This window comes from Leptonychotes weddellii, chromosome 9 (genome assembly GCF_054177405.1).
Source record: "Leptonychotes weddellii isolate Sample4059 chromosome 9, ASM5417740v2, whole genome shotgun sequence".
Taxonomy (NCBI): Eukaryota; Metazoa; Chordata; class Mammalia; order Carnivora; family Phocidae; genus Leptonychotes; species Leptonychotes weddellii.
The window spans coordinates 122,820,857-122,845,694 of NC_138377.1; the positions used below are offsets into that span (position 1 = coordinate 122,820,857).

Sequence of the window (24,838 nt, forward strand, 5' to 3'; positions counted from 1 at the left end):
TTCTGTGGCAAAACCACAATGAGAAGATGAGCTGTGGGGATCTGGCACTGTTGTTCCTGCCTGAAAACCGTCAACGGTGGCGCCTGGACCGACCACACCACTTCCGCCGTCCCGGTAAAGTCCGCCGTCGGACGACTGAAGGAGTTGAAAGGCCAGCAGAAGCTCCGCCATTTGAAACATTGCTAGCCTGTAATAAATGGGTTAATTTATGTAACAAAATTACCTTGGCTTGTTAGATTTATGACTTAGATGTTCCAATTTGCGTTGCATTAATTTTGCTTTCTCAAAAAGACTTGGAAATTAAAAATCTTATTTTTTATGGGGCTAGGGGAGGAAACAAGTTGTTGCTTAGAATGCACTAATAAGAACAGTTTGCCTGCCTTCCTGTAACTTCCAAAGGAAGGCAGTGGCCCCATGGAGGATGGTGCTAGGATGCCCTCTCTGCACCAGCAGCTTTGGGAGCTGCACGTCACCTTTGACACTCCATGCTTTCCAAAGTGCTTATGCAATTATGACTACTTGCTGTTCTAACAAGTGTATTTGGAGTGTAATTTGAGACTTCCTGCACATCATTTTGTTAAAAATGTATTAGACTTCTACTTTCTAGTTCTGTGCACAAGGAGCTTAGAAATCAACTCTGTCCTAACAATAAGTAAAAAGCTGAAGAGACTGAAGAATCAACAACTCTTAAATCCATGAGGGAAGACACAGTGCCCCCAAGATGGGAGAGCCAGGTGAATGCGGGGATACACTGCTTACCAGAGACTCAGAGCAAAAGTCATTCAGGAGTGCTGGCATAGGGAAACCTGAACTTTAATTGGCCATTGCTGGAGGCTCAGTGCGGATAACTCTGAGAGAATTAGAATGTTCTGAGGGACTGTGGTATGGGGTGGGGGGCCCACAGTATTTTGAAGTTTGCCTCCAGGAGCTTGACACGATTGGCACAGTAAATACCGAAAGAAAATGTGTTGTCGACAAGAAACTCACTTTAAATATAAAGACACATGGGGCACCTGGGTGGCTCAGCCGGTTAAGCATCAGACCCTTGATATTGGCTTAGGGCACGATCTTAGGGTCCTGGGATCCACCACCCCCATCAGCTCTGGGCTCAGCGGGGAGTCTGCTTGTCTCCCTCTCTCTCTCTGCCCCTTCCCCCTGCTTGCGCCCATGCACGCTCGCACGCTCTCTCTCTCTCTCAAATAAATCTTAAAAAAAAAAAAAGACATCTACAATAAAAGTAAATGGTTAAAGACATGCCGTGCTAACACTAAAAACAAGCAAGCGTAGCTCTATTAATTTCAGACAGAGCAGACTTCAAAGTAAGGGAAGTGATCAGGGATATAGAAGGACACCGCATGATGATAAAGAAGTCAGCTCTCCAAGAAGACATAACAATCCTTTATGTGTATGCACCCAACAACAGAACATCAAACTGTGTGAGACAAAACCCAACAGAACTGCAAGGAGAAGTAGATGAGTTCACTATCATGGTAGGGGACCTCAAGACCTTTCAGAAATGGACCTATCCAGCAAGCAGAGAGCCAGTAAGGACATGATGGAATGCAACACCACCATCAATCAACTGGATATAATTGACATCTATAGACTACATCATCTAATAGTAAAGTGCACATGTTCCCCTGCCCTCTCAAGCTCCTGTAGAACATTCACCAAGGTAGACCACATTCTGGGCCATAACACTTGAATAAATTTGAAAGAATAGAAATCATGCAATGTCTGCTTTTATTTTTTTAAGATTTTATTTATTTATTTGATAGACACAGCGAGAGAGGGGGAACACAAGCAGGGCGAGTGGGAGAGGGAGGAGCAGGCTTTCTGCAGAGCAGGGAGCCCAATGTGGGACTCGATCTCAGGACCCTGGGATCACGACCTGAGCCGAAGGCAGACACTTAGCGACTGAGCTACCCAGGCACCCCAATGTCTACTTTTAGACCACAATGGAAATAAACTAGAAATCAATAACAAAGATAACTGAAAAATCCTCAAATATATGGAGATTAAACAACACACTTCTAAATATAGATGGGTCAAAGAAGAAATTTCAAAAGAAATTTTAAAATATTTTGAAATAATGAAAATTAAACACAACTTACCAAGAGTTGTGAGATGCAACAAAAGCACTGCTTAGAATGCATAACTTAAAAAGAGTGATCTAAAATTAGTAATCTAAGTTACCACCTTAGGAGACTTGGGGAAAAAAGAGCAAATTAAATCCAAAGTAAGCAGAAGAAAAGAAATAATGGAATTAAAGCAGAAATTAGTGAAATCAAAAACAGGAAATCAACAGAGAAAAATTAATGAAGCCAAAAGCTAGTTCTTTGAGAAGATCAATAAAATCGATAAGCCTCCAGCCAGGCTAGCTAAAAAAGAGAGCAGATACTAATTCTTAGTATCAGCAATGAAAGAAGGAACTTCATTACAAATTCCATGGAAGTTAAAAGGTTAATATTATAAACAATTCTGTGCCCACATATTTGATAACCTAATGAAATGGACCAATTCCTTGAAAGACACAAACTGTCAAAACTCATACAAGAACTTGATGATCTGAATAGGCCAAATCTATTGAAGAAATTAAGCCAGTAATTAATAACCTTCCAAAACAAAGTACCAGGCCTATATGGCTTCAGTGGTGAATTCTGCCAGACATTTAAGGAAGAAATTATACTAACTCTCTACAGTCTCTTTCAGAAGGTAGAAGCAGAGGGAATACCTCCTGACTCATTCTGTGAAGCCAGCATTACCTTAATACCAAAACCAGATAAAAGACATTACAAGAAAAGAAAACTACAGACCAGTATGTCTCATGAACATAGATGTAAAAATTCCCAACAAATTACTAGTAAATCAAATTTAAAAAGTATAAAAAGAATTATATGCCACACCAAGTGAGCTCTATCCCAGGTAAGCAAGGCTGGTGGTTCGACATTAGAAAATCTGTTAATGGGGCACCTGGGTGGCTCAGTCGTTAAGCATCTGCCTTCGGCTCAGGTCATGATCCCAGGGTCCTGGGATTGAGCCCCGCATCGGGCTCCCTGCTCAGCGGGAAGCCTGTTTCTCCCTTTCCTACTCCCGCTGCTTCTGTTCCCTCTCTTCGCTGTGTCTCTCTCTGTCAAATAAATAAATAAAATCTTAAAAAAAAAAAAAATCTGTTAGTGTAATCTATCACATCAACAGCCTAAAAAGGAAAAATCACATGATCATATCAGTAAATGCAGAAAAAACATTTGAGAGAATCCAAAACCCTTTCATGATAAAAACTCTCAGTAAATTAGGAAGAGAAGGGAACTTCCTCAACTTGGTAAAGAATATCTACAATAAGCCTGCAGCTAACATCATACTTAATGATGAAAAACTTGAAGCTTTCTTGCCAAGATCAGGTGTAGGGCAGTGATGTGCCCCCTCTCACCACTCCTTTCCAACATCATACTGGAAATTCCTGCTAATGCAATGAGACAAGAAAAGGAAATAAAAGGTGTACAGTTGAAAGACCTAAAACTGTTTTTGTTTACAGATGACATCATCATTTATGTGGAAAGTCTAAAATAATTGACAGAAAAACTAACAATTGACAGAATTCATAAGTGATTATAGCAAGGTTGCAGTATACAAGGTTAATACATAAAAGTCATTGCTTGGGGTCCCTGGGTAGCTCAGTCGGTTAAGTGTCTGCCTTTGGCTCAGGTCATGATCCCAGGGTCCTGGGATCGAGCCCTGCGTCAGGCTCCCTGCTGAGCCTGCTTCTCACTCTCTTCCCTGCTCGTGCTCTATCTCTGTTTCTCAAATAAAATCTTTTTTTTTTTTTTTTAAATCATTGCTTTCCTGTATACTAACAATGAGCAAGTAGAATTTGAAATTAAGAGCACAATATTGGGAGTGCCTGGCTGGCTCAGTCAGTAGAGCATGTGACTCTTGATCTCAAGGTTGTGAGTTCAAGCCCCATGTAGGGTGTGGAGCCTACTTAAAAAAATAAATAAAAACACAATATCATTTACAATTGTACCCCGAAAAAGGAACAAAATATTTATTAGTATAATTCTAATAAAGTGTGTACATAATCTATATGAGGAAAACCACAAAACTCTGATGGACAACATCGAAGAACTAAATAAAGGGAGAGACATTCCGTATTTGTGGATATGAAGACTCAATATTGTGAAGATGTCAGTTCTTTCCAACTTGATACATAGATTCAAGGCAATCCCAGTCAGAGTTCCAACAAGTTACTTTATGGATATTGATACACTGATTCTAACTTACATGGAGAGGCACAAGTATTAAGTATTAAGGGAGAGGAAGAAAGCTTTGTGTCTGACAGTTCCCAACTTCAAGATGTACTATAAAGTTACAGTAATTGAGACATTAGGGTTTTGGTAAAAGAGACAAATAGATCAATGGAACAGAAAAGAGAGCCCAGAAATAGACCCATGTAAATACAGTCACCTGATCTTTGACAGTGGAGCAAAGATAGTCTCTTCAACATATGGTGCCAGAACAATTGGACATCAACAAGCAAAATAATGAATTTAGTTGCAGACCTTACACTCTTCACAAAAACCAACTCAAAGGGAATTGTAGACCTAAAAGTAAAATGCAAAACTATGAAACTTCTAGAGAATAACATAGGAGAAAACCTAGATGACCTCGGGTGTCACGATGCCTTTTTAGATACAACCAACAGATACCCAATAAAAGAAACAGGGGCACCTGGGTGGCTCAGTCGGTTAAGCATCTGTCTTTGGCTCGGGTTGTGAGCCCCGCATCGGGCTCCCTGCTCAGTGGGGAGACTGCTTCTCCCTCTCCTCCCCACTTGTGCCCTCTCTCACTATCTCTGTGTCTCTCACTATCTCTGTCTCTCAAATCTTAAGAAAAAAAGTGATAAGATGAACTTCACTAAAATTAAAAACTTCTGCTCTATGAATGACACTATTAAGAACTTTAAAAGATAAGCCACAAAATGGGAGAAAATATTTGCAAAAGATCTGATAAAGGACTGTTGCCCAGAATATACATATTAAAAACTTAACAGTAAGAAAACAACCCCAACAACTACCACTCAGCGGGGAGTCTGCCCCTCTCTCTCCCTCTGCCGCTCCCCCTGCTTGTGCTCTCGCTCTGTCAAATAAATAAATAAAATCTTAAAAAAAAAATGGGCTAAAGATTTTAGCAGATATCTCACCAAAGATCTACAGATGGCAAATAAATGTATGAAAAGATGTTCCACATCATATATCATCAGAGAAATGCAAATTAAAACAAGATAGCAAGATGCCACTACTTACCTATTTAGATGGCCAAAATCTGAGCACTAACACCAAATGCTCGTGAGGATGGAGCAACAGGAACCCTCATATAGTGCGGGAGGAATACAGAATGGCATGACCCCTTTGGAAGACATTTTGGTAGTTTCTTACAAAACTAAACATACTTTATCATACGACCTAGCCATTTCTCTCTTTCATATTTACTCAAAACAGTTGAAAAACCTACACAAAAACCTACAGAAGGATGTTTATAGCAGCTTCATCCATAATTGCCCAAACTTAGAAGCCACCAAGATGACCTTTAGTGGTGAATGGATGAACTGATACATCCAGACAATGGAATATTATGCAGCACTGGAACGAAATGAACTAATTATTAAGCCATGGAAGATGTGGAAGAACCTTAACTGCATTTACTTAGGGGAAGAAGCCAGTATGAAAAGACTCCATACTTGGATGATTCCAACTATAGGACAGTCTGGAAAAAAGCAAAACTAGAGACAATAAAAAGATAAGTGGTTACCAGGGGTGGGAGGAGATGATCAGGCAGAACATGGAGGATTTTTAGGGTAGTGAAAAATACAATGATGGATACGTGTAATTATACATTTGTTCAAATCCATAGAGTGTACAGCGCCAAGAGTGAAGATTAAGGTAAAATAAGGATTTGAGATGATTAGGATGTGTTTGTGTGGTTCATCTTTGTAAAAAATGTACCATTCTTGTGAGTAATGACGGGGAGGGCTATATGTGTATGACGGTAAGGGACATAAGGGAAATCTCTGTACCTGCTTTTTAGTTTTGATGTAAACCTATAACTGCTCTGTAAAAAAAATAGTCTTAAAAATGTATTTAGTTTGGGGCGCCTGGGTGGCCCAGTTGGTTAAGCGTCTGCCTTCGGCTCAGGTCATGATCCCAGGGTCCTGGGATCGAGTCCCGCATCGGGCTCCCTGCTCTGCGGGGAGCCTGCTCTCCCTCTCCCACTCCCGCTGCTTGTGTTCCCTCTCGCTATCTCTCTCTCTGTCAAATAAATAAATAAAATCTTTAAAAAAAAATGTATTTAGTTTGGAGAATGTAAATATACATTTTTCCTATATAAATACCGGATAGCTTCTGGTCAAGATTTTGCCCTAAAACCCTTAGGAAGCAGCAGCCCTGGGAGAATGCATCCTCCCGAGAAAACCTCTGGCCTGGCTGTTGCTGCTGCTGCTGCTGCTTTTGAAGAATGGGGAGGCAGTCGTTATCCAAAGCTTGGGACCAAGGCTCCAGTCCGCGTCCCTAATCTTCTGGATCCAAGGCCTCCTCTGCCTCAGGGGTTCTTCGTACTCTCTGTTGATGTTGTTCGTACCTCCGCTGTATACTTCCCTCTCTCCCCTGTGCTTTCTCCTTTCAAACCCAAACGAATTTTCCTTGGGACATAAGAAACAACTTCTTCCTTGATTTTTCAGAGCTGGTTATTTGAAATTTAGAATTAGACATAATTAGTAGCGAAAGTATTCCAAAAAGAAGCTTTAAAGAAATCGGTGTTATTTATGAAAAACAGTGTAGGTCAGTGAGACTACTTGGGTAGCCCTTATAAAACAGGGCTCATAAAAGAGATGGTTTCAACAATAGAACCTCAGGTTGTGGACTGCATTCAGAGGGTCTGACCGTTTAACGCAGGAAGGAGGTTGGGATGAGCAGTTTGACTCTGGTACAGTCTCTCAAATCACATTCAGTCTGGAAACCCACTTTCTGCCAAAACTTATGTGTGGAGCCTCCACACCTGGCAAGAATTTCCTCATTGCTCTAGAACTAAAGCAGGGGCACTGTGAATGCTTGTGCATCTCCTTCCACTGGTGATAATGGCTACACATTAGGGCACCGTAACCGCACGCCAGGTGCCCTGCAGAGCTGCGTGTCTGTTACTCACCGAATCTTGACTATCACTGTTCTCTAGGCCAGGCTCAGCAAAGTGAGGAAGTTTGCCTGAAGACACACAGGTTTTCAGGGGAGAAAGGTCAGAGTTTAAACTCCCATCTGTCCAATCTCCGGAATCCTGGTTGCGGGAACCGTGTGGGTGATTCTGGATCATTTATTCTATCGTGTGGGTTGTCATTCTTAGTGTAGTCCCTTTGGTTCTCAGTGAGGTTCATGAGCTGACCCAGTCCAGCCTGGGCTGGCGTTCACAGTCGGGATGCTAGCAGCGGGCAGTTGGCAGGCAGGCAGCCGTCGAACCTCCTGAGCAAGGCTCCCTGCCGTCCCAAGTGTGCGGTGTGTGACCTAAACATGCGCAGTAGGCATACATAGGCCTGGAATAGACTCCTCCCAGAGTGAGGCAAGATGCTCGTTTGTTCATTTATAGCTAGGAATATTTCTTTTCAATATCCAGATCATCTATACCTGCTGGATTCAGTTTTTTCCTGGAGGGAACCGAATGAATAGCCCTGAGTTCTCAGCCTCCGGCTCCCCTCCCCCGGCAGCCTGTAGACCCTCCTTGTTCTGACGGGACGATACATGGTGAGCAGTTGCCTCTTTTTTGAGGGATTGAGGAGAGGTAGGTTCTAGTTATGTCATACCTCAGATTTCTGCAGTTGGGATTTGAGGATTCTTAAATTTCAGTGACACATTTAAGAGAAGCTTAGGGTTGGGTTATCCTACGATTGGCCATTCTCATTTTTTTTTTTTTTTAAGATTTTATTTATTTATTTGACAGAGAGAGAGAATGAAAGCAGGAACACAAGCAGGGGGAGTGGGAGAAGGAGAAGCAGGCTTCCTGCTAAGCCGGGAGCCCGATGCGGGGCTCAATCCCAGGACCTGGAATCATGACCTGAGCCAAAGGCAGACGCTTAACGACTGAGCCACCCAGCACCCCAGCCATTCTCATTTTTTATGGATCGATTTTCTTACCACCTTTTAGAGGCAGTCTTCTTCCAGGGTTTCAGGAAAACCTTTATTTGTCCCTTGTACCAAATACATTAATATGATATTTAAGAACTAGGTCCTATTTTTTACACATATTTCAAGGTATCATGAAGTGAATGGTTCTTATTAGAGATTACCTTTGTGCTCTGAAAGAAATAGCTCTTTGGAAAAATATGGTTTTAAAAATGCCTTAAAGTGTGTATGGTTTTTTTTTTTTTTAAAAAGTGTGTATATGTGCGTGTGTAAAGTTATAGTTTTATAGCAAAAGCTTCTTGGAAAATCTTTTCTGTAGATACTTTAGAATTTATTGGGCGTTTGCTCACAGTCAGGCATTGTGTTAAACTCTTTAAATAGTGCATTTAACCCAGACACCATTTTCTGCTCGACACTATGGGTTTGGGGAAAAAAGGACCTGAACAGTTTTACCCAAGCATGTGACTTGATTTTGACGTTCGGTTGGGAAAACATATAAAAGTCTCCTTGTAAATATTTGCTGTTTAAATTGACCGAAGGGACAATTAGGAGCAGGTAAAGAGAGAAAAAAGAGAGGCGGACAATGGGGATGGATGTGGAACATTTGGCCTGCTCAGAGAGAAGGACCTGGGAGAACAGTTAGGAGCTTTGCCGTGGGGTAGATCTTGGTGCCATCTTGTGGGTGGATCTGGAAAGAACCAAACAGACCCATACCAGCCTCTACCAGGATGCCTTGCAGAACCCCAAATTTCCATGAACACCTAAATAAAACTGTAAGTCAGATATCAGAACTCTGGTCTAGGAACCAGTAGATTTGATTATGTCCTGTCCATCAGCAAGTCTTGATCACCCTGCCTCCAAAATGCCCCAAAGCCATCTGCTTGTCTCCATGGCAATTCCTGGGCCATAGGGCCATCGTCTCTCACTTGGACTGCTATGGAAGCTTCCTCAGTGGTCTCCTTGCCTCTGCTGTCACGTCCCACTGTACATTCCCCACCGGGGATCCATTTAAAATATAAAGGGGATCTATTTTAAAAAATAAAAATTAGATCCTATCACTTTCTTGTATAAAATTCTTTAGTGGCTTTTGATGAAATTTAGGATAAAACTCAAGTTTCTTGTCCTGGCTTAGAAAGCTCTGCATCTTACTGCCCCTGTCTAGCCATGACCTCATCTCCTGCCCTCTTCCCCTTCCTTTCCTTGAATGTCCCCCATTCCCACCATAGGTCCCATGCACCCCTGTTCCCTCTGCCTGGGGCTCCTTCTTCCATTCCTTGCATGGCTGCCGCCTTTTCATTCAGATCTCATCTTCCACATTGCTGCCTCAGAGGCCTTCCTGGACTCTGATTCAAAACAGCACCCCCGTTAGTCTCCATCACATCTCCCCCTGATAGGTAGAGATACTGTCTGTCTAGTTCTCTGTTGGGTGTTGAATGCCTAGGAAACCAGTTCGTGTACCAGGGGTGCCCAACAAAGATTTGTCAAGTGGGTGAATGCTGCTTTCCAGGTTCTTGGTCTTATTTCCACTAAATATAGGTTAGGGTCAGGTGATTTTAGGCCTTTCCCAATGGAGCATAAAAAGACCACAGGAATTCAGTCCCCCTGAATTGGGTCTTGTTCTCATCATTGTCCTTTACCAACTGTTGAACCACACTGCTCTGAGCTTCAGTTTCTTCATCATTAAAATGGAGTTAATCAGGGGAGCCTGGGTGGCTCAGTGGTTAAGCGTCTGCTTTCGGCTTAGGTCGTGATCCCAGGGTCCTGGGATCAAGCCCCACATCAGGATCCCTGCTCAGCAGGAAGCCTGCTTCTCCCTCTCCCACTCCCCCTGCTTGTGTTCCCTCTTTCGCTGTGTCTCTGTCAAATAAATAAATAAAATCTTTTAAACAAAATTAGCTGTTGAGTAAACATCGATTCAAAAATATTTCTTGGGGGCGCCTGGGTGGCTCAGTTGGTTAAACGACTGCCTTCGGCTCAGGTCATGATCCTGGAGTCCCAGGATCGAGTCCTGCATCGGGCTCTCTGCTCAGCAAGGGGTCTGCTTCTCCCTCTGACCCTCTTCCCTCTCGTGCTCTCTGTCTCTCATTCTCTCTCTCTCTCAAATAAATAAATAAAATCTTTAAAAAAAAAATATTTCTTAAATGCCCACTGTGTGCCAGGGACTGTTTTGGATATTGGAAATACAGCAATGAATAAAGCATATAAATCCCTGCCTTCATAGAACTTACATTCTTAGTGGGAGAGGCAGACAGTAAAGAAGATAAATAGTAAAATATGGAGTTTTGCAAATGATGACTGAGAACTACAGAGAAAAAAACAGCAGGCAAGGGATAGGCTATGTTGGTTTGGGGGAACAGAAGTTTTAGGTAGATTGGTATTCTGTATCTCTTTTCTCTCCCACCCCCACCCATGATCAAGATTCATAACCCTGGTTTGGCCTTCTAGTGTCACTTCTAAATGTTAGGTCAGTTAGGCAAACAAAAGAAATCTGATAGTGGTTTGTCAAAGTTTCAATAATAATTTATTTCGTGTTTCTGTTAGCCATATTTACAAATATTACTTTATTAAAATACAAAGAGACTACTTACAATCTCTCTTTAACAATCAGTATTAATCACACATATCTAAAAATCCAGAAGACTAAGCAACTTGTATAATTACCAATATCCATGAACATAGTGTTGTTTCTGTATTGTCGAAAGATATCAATTGCTTTTGAAGCTGAAAGATTAAATCAAAGCTGTGATATTAAACTTAGCTTGAAGAGGACTATTCTCTTTTAAATATTAATGTGCACAACAAATTATTAAGAGGGCTGTGACCTTGAAACATTAGGTCAGTTTGATTCTGATTTTCATACACAAAGAAAGGAAGAATGCAGGAATTCTATAGTTCTGATCCCCTTTTCCAGAGCAGTTGGGAAGTTGTTTACTCTTTGAGGGCTCACTGCTGACGTCCGCTCACTGAGTAATGTCATCAGATTTCCTGGTGGTGGTTATTTTGGGGGGGCAGTGGTAAGTAGTTGTCCGGCTCTGCTGGGACACTGCTCGACAGAGGTCCTGAGAGCCGGATATACCCCGTAGACAGGATGTAAGGTTAAAATGCAATCTAGTTAAGTAAATAAGTGTTCGGTGGTAAAATACAGTTGCTGAAACATTACTGTTTTGAAATGATATTAAAATTATACTGAGGCAAAATTAATAATTTTTTAAAAATCTATAGCTTCTTTTATTTCTTAAAATGAATGCAATGGTGAGTTATTTTTGTAAGTTGAGATCATAAAGTTATACTGTCCTTTGTCTGTGAAAGTTATTTCACCCACTTTTGGTGTGGACCGTGTGCTCAGAGTTGTTTTCCTGGGAGGGATAAGGCTTTGCCCTGAGCCATTCATACTTTTATCTTGTCCCTCAGCTTGTAATCAACTCTATATATACATCTATGTGTGTGTGTACACACATATGTATTTTTTTAAACGTGCTAGTCGTTATCATATTTTTAAATTTTATTAATTATTAACCTTAACTTTATTTTTTTTTCCTCTTGGTTTCCTTAAGTTTGTACTGTTGACTTTCTCAAACTTAGTGACTTGAAAGCTTGGTAAGTGTATTTAATTCTTGTTTGGTGACAGAAGGATTTAAGGCTATGAATCTTGCCTCTGAGTAAAATTTAGCAGTATCCCGTAAGTTTCATTACATGGTATTCTCATTTTTATTATTTTCCAGGTAATCTGTAGGTATAATTTGCATTTCCCTCTCTGACCCAGCGATTACAAGTTAATATTTAAAAATTTTTCAGGGCAGTGGTGTTTCTTGATTTTGCTTAAGCTCATGTTTTTAATTTCTGGTTTGTTGGCATTATGGTTGAAGAATAAAAATGGTACCATTTTTACTTTTAGCCATGTGTTTTTAAAGTTTCCTCTGTGACCTAGTATATTATATGTTTTTACACTAGTCATAAATATTTCTTTTTCTCCTTTGAGACTTTTTTGTCTACTTGACCCTTCAGAGCCAATTTCGTAAGTATCCTCTGTCAGAGGCTACCGCTCCCCACTCACGTAGGCGACCCAAGTACTGCCTCGCTCCTGCCTTATCTTGGGCAGTAGCAGTGGGCTTCCTGCTCATGAGTCTTCTGCTTTCTCCTATGAAACTGTCCCCCCTGCTATAGAAAGTTAGCGAAATGATTTTCCTTCTCTTTCTTTCTCCTGTCATTTTCTTCCTTCTTTCTCCTGAGTAGGTCCGCTGCATTCTCCAAGCAGTCGGTTTATATCCTTCTTTGTACTTTCTTTCATTCATTCCTTTAAACTTTGTAAAAACTGACAGAAACTCTTTGTTCAGATTGGTCTCAGTGCCTCTTGCTTTCCTTCTGAGTGCACCGTGAGCGTATGATTGTATAGAGCAGACCTGTCTTTGAAGACTCTCCTGGCCTCCTTGGATCATCTCAGGACTGCTGGCTTTGGCATCAGCTGCGCCCCTCGCTATGAGGCTGGCCTGCAGCTACACAGTGCAGGGGGGTAGATCGTGCTGGGGGAGGTCTCTTCTCCTCAGCCTCCCGCCCTGCCACAGAGTCCCCCTCAGTCTTAGGTCTGGAATAGTAGTGGCCCCCATTCTTAGGATTTTGAGAGATGAAATTGTTACAAAGCAGATCAGAAACTAGGCTGGTGTCCCATAGTTGGCAGGCATCACCTTCTAGCAGTGAGAAATAAACATGGACTTGCCCCATCACTGAGCAAGCTTTGTTTCATTTGTTAACTGGGGATAGATCGCTACTTGAGGGAGACGTGGGAGGTGGGCAGTCAGGAAATATCTTGCGGGAAAGCTTATAGATCTAGGATTTTTTTGCCATGGAATCATACCACCACCCAGAGGCCTGGGGATCCCTTCAGTACATACAGTGGTTCTGGGAAAATTGCAGAAATTTGTCTCCTCCTCTGGGTAGCAACTCAGTGCCAGCACCCATCACTCAGGGCTGTATTTCAGCCCCGTATTCTTCCTCCCCTGGGCTCCCTTATGCAGTGCACAGACTGCCCACACCTTCCAGTGGCCCTGGCTTTGCAGTGAAATCCCAGCTGCCACTTGCTGACTCTGTGGCATTAAACAAGGTACTTGGAAGCTCAGTTTTCCAACCGTAAACCTCTCTGTGTTACTATAAAGATCGAGCAAGATAACACACGTTCAGCAATTAGGATGACGCCCAGTATACGCTAAGCCCCTCCATTGGTGTTATGATTATTATTACTCATTGGGATTTGGTTGTGACATTGTATTTACCTGTGTCGTTTTAGTGCTGAGTTCTCAAGTAGATAAGCAATTATTGATAAACATTGTGCTCCTCTGTAAAATGCTCTGATGTCACATGATTCTAACTGCTGGATTTCCTTATGTGTGTGCCCTTCTTGAAGTAAGACTTCATGGTCCATCAGGAGAAAGATAGAAGGAATCAGTGTTCATTCAGTGTCTAGTTTGGGGGGGCCCTTTATATTGTAAACTCATTTGTCTTTGTAACAAGTGAGAAGGCTGAGGAAGGTTGAGTAATTCACTTAAAGTCATACACAGCTAGGAAAAGCAGAGCCAGGATCAGATTCATTTTATTTCTCCCTCTCTACTCTGCACCTTTCCTGAGGGTTAGAAGGAGATCCCTGGGATTCTGTGTAATAACTATTTATGTAATTTTTCTCTGGAGTAAAAATCTCACTTTCATCTGTGGCACTGATTAGAGAAATTTTAAAGTGAGCTTATCTTTAAAAAATATATATTTTTTAAGCATACCTTTTTCTTACAGGTAGCAGTAGCTGATGTGCAGTTTGGCCCCATGAGATTTCATCCACATCAACTCCAGGTAATAATAAGCCATACTGTAATTTTTACATATTGATTTTCTTTAAAGAGGGGGAGGGAGAGGACCTAACAGTGAAAACAGTTTTCTATTTTAGGTAATAGTATTGGATCAATGGTAAATTCCTGAAGCTGATAATAGTACCCTAGTTATACAAGAGAATATACTTTTCTTGGACACACATGTGTGTGCACCCTACTTTGAAAGGTTCAGCAATAAAGAAAAGAATGTGCATAATTGTGGGGGGGGAGGGGGAGAGCAAAGGGAGCACAATCTTAACAATTGATGAAAACAGAAGAAGGGTCCACTAACGTTCATTGCACTCACAGCTTTTCTGTAGGTTTGAAATTTTCCAGTATAAAAAGGCAAAAGCATGGTCTTTTCCGTGTTGCTGAATATGCTCTATCAGAAAATATTTAAGCGATCAAATCCAAAATATTAGACGACATCAGCTACTGAAATTGAGCTCCAAAGTTATTTGATGCTTCCTGCACACAAACCACGTCTCCTGTTAGGACTGGCAGAAGTGTGCATTTGTGGTAGTTGTGCACTTGGGGAAACTTAGAGGAGCTAAGCCTTGGGGGACAGGGTCTCCGTCAGCTTTGCAGTCTTTCTCACAGGCTGCCCCCCTCCACCTTACCAGCGTTGCCCTCATGAACCCATCTGGGTCTGGAGGGACGGAGCGGTGCGCTTTTGACCCAGACCTGGCCGGGGGTGGGGGTGGGGGGTGCCTGGCTGGAGAGGCGAGAGGCAGCAGATGCAGGCCTCAGCTGATCCAGGCCAGGCCCCGGGACAGCGAGCCATCATCCTGGGCCAGGGGCCCAGCTGCCACCCCTTGAGCCCGGCGCTGTGCCTGTGTTGCTTAGCCGACGGTTTTCTTTATTTTGTCATTTGCTGTCAATGAGAACTTTATCGATTTTTATTGAAATGCAGTTGACCTACAATATTATATTGGTTTCAGGCGTACAACAGAGTCAGTCAACATTTATACACATTAGGAAGTGACCATCACTATATCTCTAGCTACCATGTGTCACCATATAATGTTGTTACATATTGTTAACCATATTCCCCCTGCCATCCCTTGTAACCCCGGGGTCGTATATATTTGAGACTGGAAGTTTACCTTATTTATTTATTTATTTACTTGAGAGCAGGGGTCAGGGGGTTTTGGGGAGGGGCAGAGGGAGAGGGAGAGAGAGAATCTTAAGCAGGCTCCAGGCCCAGCGCGGGGCATGGAGCCCGACGCGGGGCTGGATCTCACAACCCTGAGATCATGACCTCAGCCAAAATCAAGAGTCGGATGCTTAGCCGACTGAGCCACCCAGGCACCCTTGGAAGTTTACCTTTTAAAAATCACTTTCCCCCTTGGGGCGCCTGGGTGGCTCAGTTGGTTAGGCGACTGCCTTCGGCTCAGGTCATGATCCTGGAGTCCCGGGATCGAGTCCCATATCGGGCTCCTTGCTCAGCAGGGGTCTGCTTCTCGCTCTGATCCTCCCCCCTCTCATGTGCTCTCTCTCTCTCAAATAAATAAATAATAAAAAAAATCTTTAAAAAAAAAAAAAAGAATAAAAATCACTTTCCCCCAAGACAAATATCATATGATTTAACTTACATTTAGAATCTAAAAAAATAAACCACCACCACCAACAAAAAGCAGAAGCAGACTTATAGAGAACAATCTAGTAGTTTCCAGAGGGAAGGGAGGTTGAGGGATTACCTAGCTGGTTATGAGGTATTATATTTTGGTCTGCTTGAAATCTTATCATCAAAGTAATTTCTTTTAACTTGGAGGAATTACATAAAATCTTGAGTCAAAACATTTAATACATTATTTAAAGTTTTAAGTATTTGGGACAGCTTGGTGGCTCAATCGGTTAAGCATCTGCCTTCGGCTCAGGTCATGATCTCGGGGTCCTGGGATCGAGCCCCACATCAGGCTCCCTGCTCAGGAGGGAGTCTGCTTCTGCCTCTACCTCTGCCTCTGCCCCCCACTCATGCTCCCTCTCCCTCTCTCTCTCTCTGAAATAAATAAATAAAATCTTTTTAAAAAATAAAGTCTTAAGTATTCTAAAAGTTTGACTAAAATAGTTTTAGTTTTTGCCATCTAAGGACTTGTCTAGTTAACTTACTATTAACTAAAATAAGTATTTGTGTGTTGTAATTTAAATAATTTTAAGATAAAATGCTTAATCAAGCTTTTGTTGAGTTCTGCCAGTGAGCTTATTAGCAAAAGAATAAGTATATGACCCATGCACTTGGACTTCCAGACAAGAGCAGATAAAATAGCACTAATTTGGGGGAGCTGAGTGATAATGTCCCTGACTTATGTGTAGGAGGATTTCTATCAACAGATTATTATGTTCACATCTGTGTACTTGCCTTGAAAACACTTGGGAGTTTTCTGTGGCATGTTAAGAAATTACCATTCTAAAACTTTTTTTTAAAAAAGTGTTCACACTTTTTTGATTCAGGTACTTTTAGTGTTTACCAAAGAAGATAACCAGTGTAATGGATTCTGCAGGGCATGTGAAAAAGCAGGGTTTAAGTGCACAGTTACCAAGGAGGCTCAGGCTGTTCTTGCCTGTTTCCTGGACAAACATCATGACATCATCATCATAGACCACAGAAACCCCCGGCAGCTGGACGCAGAGGCGCTGTGCAGGTGAGCCTGGGACGCGGGCCTAAGTAGCCCCACTGGCGTGTGTGACAGTAGGAGCAGCCCAGAAGTACACCAAGTTAAATTCACTGTCTTCTAAGTTGCCTTCTTTGCACGTAAAATAAGTAAGACATAAGGACATCATTATTTCTAGGATTGATCTTCCTCTGTTCTGTTTTACTTTGCTTTGCTTAAAACAGTAAAAAAAAAAAAAAAAGAAAAGAAAGAAAACCATTAAGGGTTAAAATGAAACCCAGTCTGTAACTAACTACAACCGTCACCTGCATGTTACTGCAACAGGAGCTAATAAAATCTTCCAGATGTTTTTAAAGTTATAAAAAGTTGAAAACCGTCTTCTAATGTTAGGCGAATGTGCCTTGTTTATAGTACTTGCAGAATATCAAAACATGTGAACTGGGTTGCTTAATAGGAGGTTTTAGAGAAGTATAGATTGTCATGTGTGTATGTCCTCTACTAAGTTCCCACCCCTGACATCCAGCCTCTGTTTGGGGGGGGGGGGGCGGTTCCCAAGGGAAAGCTCTGAGCTGCAGAAGTTCTCTTTCTTGCTGAGCCCAACCTAATCCCCTTTCCCAGATTTGCAGCATTCAAGGGCAGGAATGGTCTTTCCTGGGTGGAGCATATCCTCACTGGTCTTGGCAGCTCCTAACAGTGAGATTTCATATCCCAGCCCCATCAGGCCTGCTTCCTCTGAGTGTCCTCTTCCAGGCAGTAGCCCTTGTAAGCGTGGTTCCAGAACCGAAAATCTCACACCAGGTTTGGATGGGCCAGTGAAGAGTAAGCAGGATAGCCATCCCCCTTAGGCTGTCCAGGGAGAAGATGATTACAAATGCAGCCCCTGAGCATGTTCCTTTCCTGAGGAACGGCCTTGGCCAAGAATCTCTGGTTTTTCTTGCTAGCTGTGTTTTACCACATCATCTCCATCTTGTTAGCTGAGGGTGTGTGTGTGTTGGGGGGGAGGGTCCTTGTGCCATAGTGAGTGAGTTTTCTAGAGGCAAGAGTAGGCCCTGATTTAGTTTTCTAAGTCACTTTCATCTCAGTTCTGGTTGTGCCTGGTTTACCTCCTTTAAGATCATCCCTTTAAGGGAACCTGCCCACTGTGGAGTGTTCCTTCAAGGAGTCATTCCAGGCTCTCCCTCCTGAACTTGTTCACATGCTCTCTGTCCCTCTGCTGACTTACACAGTTCATGAGGCCTTAGCCCTGGCAGAGCTCTGTCCTTTCCTTCCTCTTGCTTTTGGGATACCTAATCAACACCACCTGTGAAGGGTTTTCATCAGTTGCTGACTTATCTAAACAACCAGCCTTCTTCTGTATCTCTCTACTGGGGACATTTGGAACTCCTCACACTCCTTATCAGATGCCTTGCTGAAGGCCAGATATTCTGTGTCTGTGCTATTTCCAAATCCACTGGTTGAGGAACCCTGCTTTGCAAGTCTTCTCAGTTCTGGACACTGTCTTTGGCACTAGAGCTCCACAGGTAAATAAGACATGGTTCTTGCCTCTGAAGAGCTACTGTTCCAGTTGGCAGGGCAAGTGAGTGATTTTAGTACAGGCTGCAAGTGCCCACGAGGAGGTATATGCAAAGTGCTGCAGTTGGCCTGTGTCGGGGAGAGCTGCTCCAGGCGGAGGGGGCAGCATGTGCAGGAAGAGGCAGGTATACTGGGCTTCTCTGCTCGGTATTGACAGGTGCTGGGCTGGGCAGGCACAGGACATGGCTCTGGCGAAGGCTGGAGGAGCAGCCCGGAGCCCCATCTTGAGGGCCTTAGGTGCTGAGCCGCAGGCTTGGACTTCAGCCTGTAGGCAGTTGAGACACTGACATGGTCTGTGCAGGGGCACATCAGGAGCAGGTGGAAGGTGAGCGGCTGCCGGCTAGAGAGCAGAGGAGAAGGGCAGGGGGGCCAAGGCGAGGCAGTCACCTGTGAGGCTGTTGGAAGCCGTCTTGTGCTGATTACAGTGCCGCCTCCCCGCTTCCTGTCAAGAAACCCGTGAAGCTAACAGACAAAAGCTGACCACAGCAATTAAGAAGCCAAAGATAAGCTGACAGTTATATCAGAAGCTGGGAGAGCAGAAGAAGGCCAGGATTCCCACTGTATCTCTTGTACCGTGGGGCCTAATGAAGAACCTCTCCTGAAACGTCCTCCGCATACTTCAGTCTCTGAAGCTGAAGTACCAAACGAACCTAAAGGAAGGAGATGGAAAGAGGCTCTGCTTCGCTGCCACGGTCGTGCTGAGCCTGGGATGCTGGAGTTGTGCTGACCAGAGAAACAGACGGCTCTGCCTTAGCTGAGCACCAGAGCCCTGCCCGAGGCCCCCCAGTCCCTGCTGCCTCCTCATTCTCTACTTTCTGTGTCCCCTGGGATCCCCAAGACCTAGAGCAGAGGGAGAGGGACAGAGACCTGGGTTTTTCTACCATGTTGTGAGGAGGGGCAGGAGCCTAAGGAGTGTGAGAGCAGTCTTTGACGTGTTACAGTTTCAGAACAGCAGACTGCATCGGTTCTCAGGTTTAGTTAGAGGGTGGGGAGAGCCAGCCAGGAGTCCACTGTGTGCAGCTCACCTCTGCCTGCCTGCTGGCCGTGCTCCCTGAGCAGGAACTCGCATCTGCTGACTTGATCTGCAGGCCCAGACCTTGGAGGAGGAGGGCCGCCCATGCCAAGGGCCTAGCAAAGGCATGCAAGGGAGGCTTCTGTGACCCTCTCTGCTGCAGGCTCCCCACGGGGTTGATCTCGCTTCCCTTCAAGGATGAATGACCAGGATAAAGGCCTATAAAAAGCTGCCAGATAACAGAGGGGAGAGAATAGCCTTAAAGACTAAGAAAATGATTCACCACAAGGAAGTGCCTTCTGAGTGCCTATGGTACTCAGAAGAAATGAAGAACTGTTCCTTTGTGCACCAGGAGCAGGGCTCTGTCATGAAAGGGAAGACTTGATAAAGGGAGGTGAAGGAAATAAAGCCCTGCATGGGAGCCCAGAGGGCACCAGCAGAATTAGATCTAGGTTGAATGCAGGAGCAAGACTCAACTCGGGTGCCGGACGCCTTCGACCATCTCTGGATTCACTTCGGTCCGGGACTCTTTGTTCCACTGTAAATTCCATTCTTTTCTATCCGAAACTCATTCCGCACGGTGGAGGGAACAGTGGTGAAGTACAAGTATGGAGTTGTTGTAAAATGTGACTCACTGAAGGGCCTTGCTGGGCTCTTGGAGTAAGCCTCCGTCCCCTGGCCTTTCTTCCAGGGTTGTGTTGAGACCATCACCAGATTTATTTGTAGTTGCCAGTGTGTCTGGAGAATGGTAGTTGCCCCCTATACCCACTTCTACTCTTTCCTAATAACAGAATTTTTAGTGTTCAGCTGGGCCTCTGGCCACCTAGAAAATGCACGCATTCCGCAGCTTTTCTTGCAGCTGGCCAGTGGGAATGTCCTGTGCATCTTCTGGAAAGTGTCCTGCTGTCTAGAATGTGGGTGTTGTGGCTAGAGTGTAGCCTCCGTCTTGGACCACGAGGAAGAAACCCTGTGGAGGCACGACTCGGGGCGCCTGGAAGGAGCCAGGCTCCTGGTGCTGCCGCGTGCTGTCACAGCCTTGGACCGCGTGCCTCTGCGCGTCTTTTATGTGGGAGAAGAGTCTTGCTTAAGCCACTATTGTGTGGAGTTTTCTCTCATGCATAAACCTGGTGCCAACCAGCCAGCGTTGCTGTGAGAGCTTCCCAGAGTGCTCACGCGGTCTTTCAGAATCTCGTGCTAGAGATTCGTGCCCGCTCTTCTCTGACTTCTCGAAAGCTGCCTTCCTAATGTCTGGGTATGCATTTTGATTATGCCAAGTCATTTCTTTCTTCATTTTCCTGAATCTGAAGTAAAGGGTGTGTGTTTTTTTTCCAAGCCAGTTTCCTTACGTTTCTATTTTCTGGTCTGTTCTTCCCCCTTATGGACCAGAAAAAGTCAGGAGTAGACCTCCGCCTTTTCATACAGTGTTAGCCCTTCTTTGCGGGTATCAACTTGCTTCCAGGTAAACATGGCCTTCCCTTCTGCTTTGTCCTTCGCTCAGCGCCCACCCTCATTCCTGTGTCCCGAGTAAGTCATCTAAAATGACTTCCCGAGTGTATCCGCACAGTTACCTGCCTGCTATTTATACCACTCGGATCTCTGTTTTTCTTCTAAAAAGATGAGAACTGGTTTGAGATAGCTGACCGCATATTTAAGTTTGTCTTTTCTTTCTTGAGATCTTTATGATACGACAGAAATATGAACACAAGAATAAGTACGGTGCCCTCAGAAGTCACGGAAATACCGTTTGTGGGCGCCTGTCTCTCCCCGGGTAAGATCTGCGCTAGGCTCAGCAGCAGCCCACAGTTTTGAGAAGTAAGCTGGCCTTGTCTGTGCGAGTCTCCGCTGTGCCAGTCGCCCTTCCCCGCTAGTACAGCCCTCCCCGTGGCCCCGCTCCAGGCAGGTGAGTGTGGCTGTTCTCCAGGCACGGAGGCCCTGGGGGAACCGGGGACCGGCACCTGGTCGGCAGATCTGCAGTGAGCTGTCAGGAGGGCTCTTCCAGTACAGCAGCTGGGCAGCACCCTCGCGGTTGGCCTCGCCTGGCATGGACAGGCGGACAGGAGCCGGAGGAATGGACTGGACACTAGGGAAAACAGCAACACGGAGAGAGAGGTGGGAGCTGTGCGGCCCGTGAGAGCGACTGGCTCGTCCCTGGAGCTGCGCGTCCACCGCTGAGCCACTTCTGTTCCCCACATCCCGTCTGCGCCTGTCGTGAGACCCAGCCTTGAGAAAATGAAGCCCCAGTGCCGTGAGGCAGGGCTGTGCCAGAGGGGACACGGCCACGCCATTCGTTTAGGCATCGTCTGTGGCTGCTTTCACGCTACAGGGCAGAGTAGAGTGGTTGTGATAGAGTCTGCCTGGCTCACAAAGCCTAAAATGCTTGCCATCTGGCCCTTTACAGAAAAAGTTTGCCAAACTGAGGTATCCATTGTGTATGCTGAATTGATGTCCTCTGATGAGTCTGGGAAGGCTACATTATGTACCATCCTTGGGAGAATTGAGAAAGAGTCAGATGATTCTCTGTGTTCTGTGACTCAGGAGTGGTTCTGTTTCTTGAACTAACAGAACGGAAGTCATGCAGTAAGTCTTAGCTGTTCTCTGTCCCATCCCGGACACATTCTCTAGGAGGCCAGCACACTTCTGACGTGGTTGGGGCCGTCAGGGAACGGTCGCTCTGTTCTCCTGCTGGAGCCACCGTCCTGCGTGAGTGTCTTCCTTTCAGCCCAGGGCTGCCTTCCCCCTCTTCCTGTGGCATGGCTCTGAATCTTCTCCGGAGTCCCGCATGCCACCCCCCCCGCCCCCCCGCCCCGGCCCAAGGTAGGGTGAGCTGTCGTACATCTCCAGTGGAGCCGTTCCTCCTCCTGCTCTCCTGGGTCACGTTGACTTCCACCCTGTCTCATCTCCTGGCTGGGTTTTCGTTCCTGGGAAGGGGTGAATGCACTCTCGGTGGGAGCCTCGTACTCCACGGGAGATTTCAGTGGGGCAGCGTCCCCCACGTCTCCTGACCAGTCCTCCATTCTTACCTGTTTCTGTCAGGTGGCAATTCTCTTCTTAACCAACTGAGCCACCCAGGTGCCCCCTGTGGCGATTCTCTTCTTTCTGATGGGTTAGAATATCTTGCATTTCCTAGTTTTGAATTTGTTGCTACTGCTTTTGCCTACCTAGGAACTCTTTGTTTATACGGCTTAGGGAGCTGATCTTTGGGCTTTGTCCCCACTGTAATCGTGGCCATCAGCTTGCGGTAACACACATGTACTCACATTTCCCTTTGGCAGGGAGAGACAGATAATCCCAGTCACGTAAACCCAAGGTAAGGAACGTTCTCCACCTGAGGCTGCTTGGATTAACAAAGGCCAGAATGAGTAGCAGGCTCACGGTCTCGGCCAGCTGTTAGGTTCGCACTCCGTGAGCGTTAGGATTACTTGTCTGCTGAGTGCAGCTTGTGCCCTGGAGGGAGGAAGATCAAGTAGCAGAGAAGGTAAATCGGAGTTTGACTTGCTCCCTCTTCTACCTCTCCCCAACTTTAATTGTTCTACCGAGATTGAGTGTATTTATATATTTTTTAAAGAATTGCTTTACATTTATTTAAAAAAAAATTTTTTTTTAAAGGTCTATTAGATCATCAAAACTCTCTGAAAACACAGTTATTATTGGTGTAGTACGCAGGTAAGCTCTCATTTTTTTTGACCTTGAAGTTCAGGTGTCAATGTCATGCTTGCTCTTAGCAGGGGCCTAAGAGTTTGTAGGCTATGACAGGTGTGACTCTTTTTAGTTTAGCATTTTCTTCTTATTTTCTTCCACTTCACCAGTTAACTCCCTGGTGGGAGTTTCTGCTCTCATGTGGGGTTTGGGATTTTGGACTGCTATTCACTTTAGAAATAGGCAAACCATGAGAGACTTCCATTCCTAAAAGTACAAATGTTATCCAGGGACACCCCCCAAGGGCTTTCTGACTCCCAAATATCTACAAAGGTTTGATTCATATATAAACGGGGAAATTGGAGGTAAGGAAAGAATAGAAATATGTTAGGAGAAGGGCAGTATTCAAATAAATGTTAATTGGCTTATATACTTTTGTAGATAGAAGAAAGGATTCTTTGTCCTTTAAACTTTTTTCCAGAGCTTTCAGGGGAGAAAAGACTTTTTTTTTTTTTTTAAGAAACTGCAAGTAGAAGAAAATGGGGAAGAATTTAAATTAAAATTTTTACATATCAAATAGGTATGTGGTTACTTCTGTATTCTGGCTGTTAGTGCAGAATCTCCATATTTCAAGCATTGCCAGAAAGTGACATACAGAACTAAAACAGAAAACTATTTTCAATTTTACACTTCTGATTGGTATATTAATCTAATTCATCAAAAGGTATTTAACATGATAGTCCTAGTATTACGTAAATTAGTGAAAAGTTAGAGGTGAGCTGTAATTGATAAAAACGGTCTCTAACCCTTTACTATGTTCTTCTGAAGGACGGATAGAGAAGAGTCATCTGTGATGCCCCTCATTGCTGCTGGCTTTACAAGGGTATGTACCCACTACTTTGTTATGCAAGTATAATTCAGCCTGAGAAATTACATTTTATCTCTGTTGAGAGCCAGCAAAAGTTTTGAATTCATTTGAAGAAAAAACTTTGTTGTCCTGTGCTGTTACAGTGTAGTTTAACTTTAGAACTTGGTAATCTGAATAATCTACAACACTTTAAGTTTTTGCTCTCTCAGGATTATGCCTGCTAAAGTCATCTAAACATCATAAAATCTCCTTTAATGGCATACTCATTAAGAGTTATGCCACACGAGATGTTGTTATAATGCTGACATGTATATGTGCAATTTGAAAGGCAGCAAGGATTCTGGAAATGAGGCAGCCCAAACATGACTCCCTCTCCACCCTCAGCACTGATCTGTTGGTTTTCCCTAAGCCAAAAGGCTTCTAAAGGCTTTGGTCAGCTGGTTGCCAGTGAGCCTTGGGAATCACAATGGAGAGAACTTATGTAAGGCTGATCCTGGGGCAGATTTGTGGCCAAAATTTATATCTGGGAGGTAGTCAAGACACCCCAAGCCACAAATTTAGTTTAAAGTGGTTCTAGGTGGTAGGTCGTATTCCTGGGTACCTGGCAGAAGCGAATACAGATCCTCTCCAGAGCAAGACACCTTTATCTCTGGCCTCAGAGAATCTCTGCAAGTAATTGCTCAAAGGCAGCAGCCAGCATTCCACGGACGCTGACCAGTCCACAGGAGATGAGGCACTGCGAGTGAGAACCAGTAGGGGAAGGACAGCAAAAACATCCTCACAGCCCACAGACACCAGAATTATCAGACTCGAATTATAAAGGAATTATGCTTATTATATGTAAAGAATAAAAGACAAGCTTGCAAATGTCTGCAAGAAATAGGAAAACTATAAAAAGTGACACAGCAAATTCTAGGCAGAACATAATCGAATTTTGAGAAATGAACACATTATAACTGAAAATTTTAAAATGTAGTGGGTCTGAAGAAATCATCCAGCATGTAACACAGAGATTCAATAATAGAAAATAAGTTAGGGAGGTTAAGAAGTGTGGAGGATAGAGTGTATAGTTTAGCGTATATGTAACTGGAGTTCCAGGAGGACAGGAGAGAGAATGGGGC

General features: G+C 44.0%; 1 protein-coding gene across 5 annotated transcripts in view; it reads left to right on the forward strand.

Annotated features, from left to right (window-relative positions):
- The window catches only part of PDE8A (phosphodiesterase 8A), a 148,904-nt gene that overhangs the window by 57,532 nt on the left and 66,534 nt on the right, over window positions 1-24,838 (forward strand). For 4 of the 5 annotated variants that reach the window (XM_081831735.1, XM_081831737.1, XM_081831734.1 and 1 more), the window contains exons 2-5: window positions 13,941-13,997; window positions 16,469-16,659; window positions 22,820-22,876; window positions 23,678-23,732. In XM_081831735.1, coding sequence (XP_081687861.1) covers window positions 13,941-13,997; window positions 16,469-16,659; window positions 22,820-22,876; window positions 23,678-23,732 — 360 coding nt within the window. The other variant, XM_081831738.1, reaches the window with a different exon arrangement.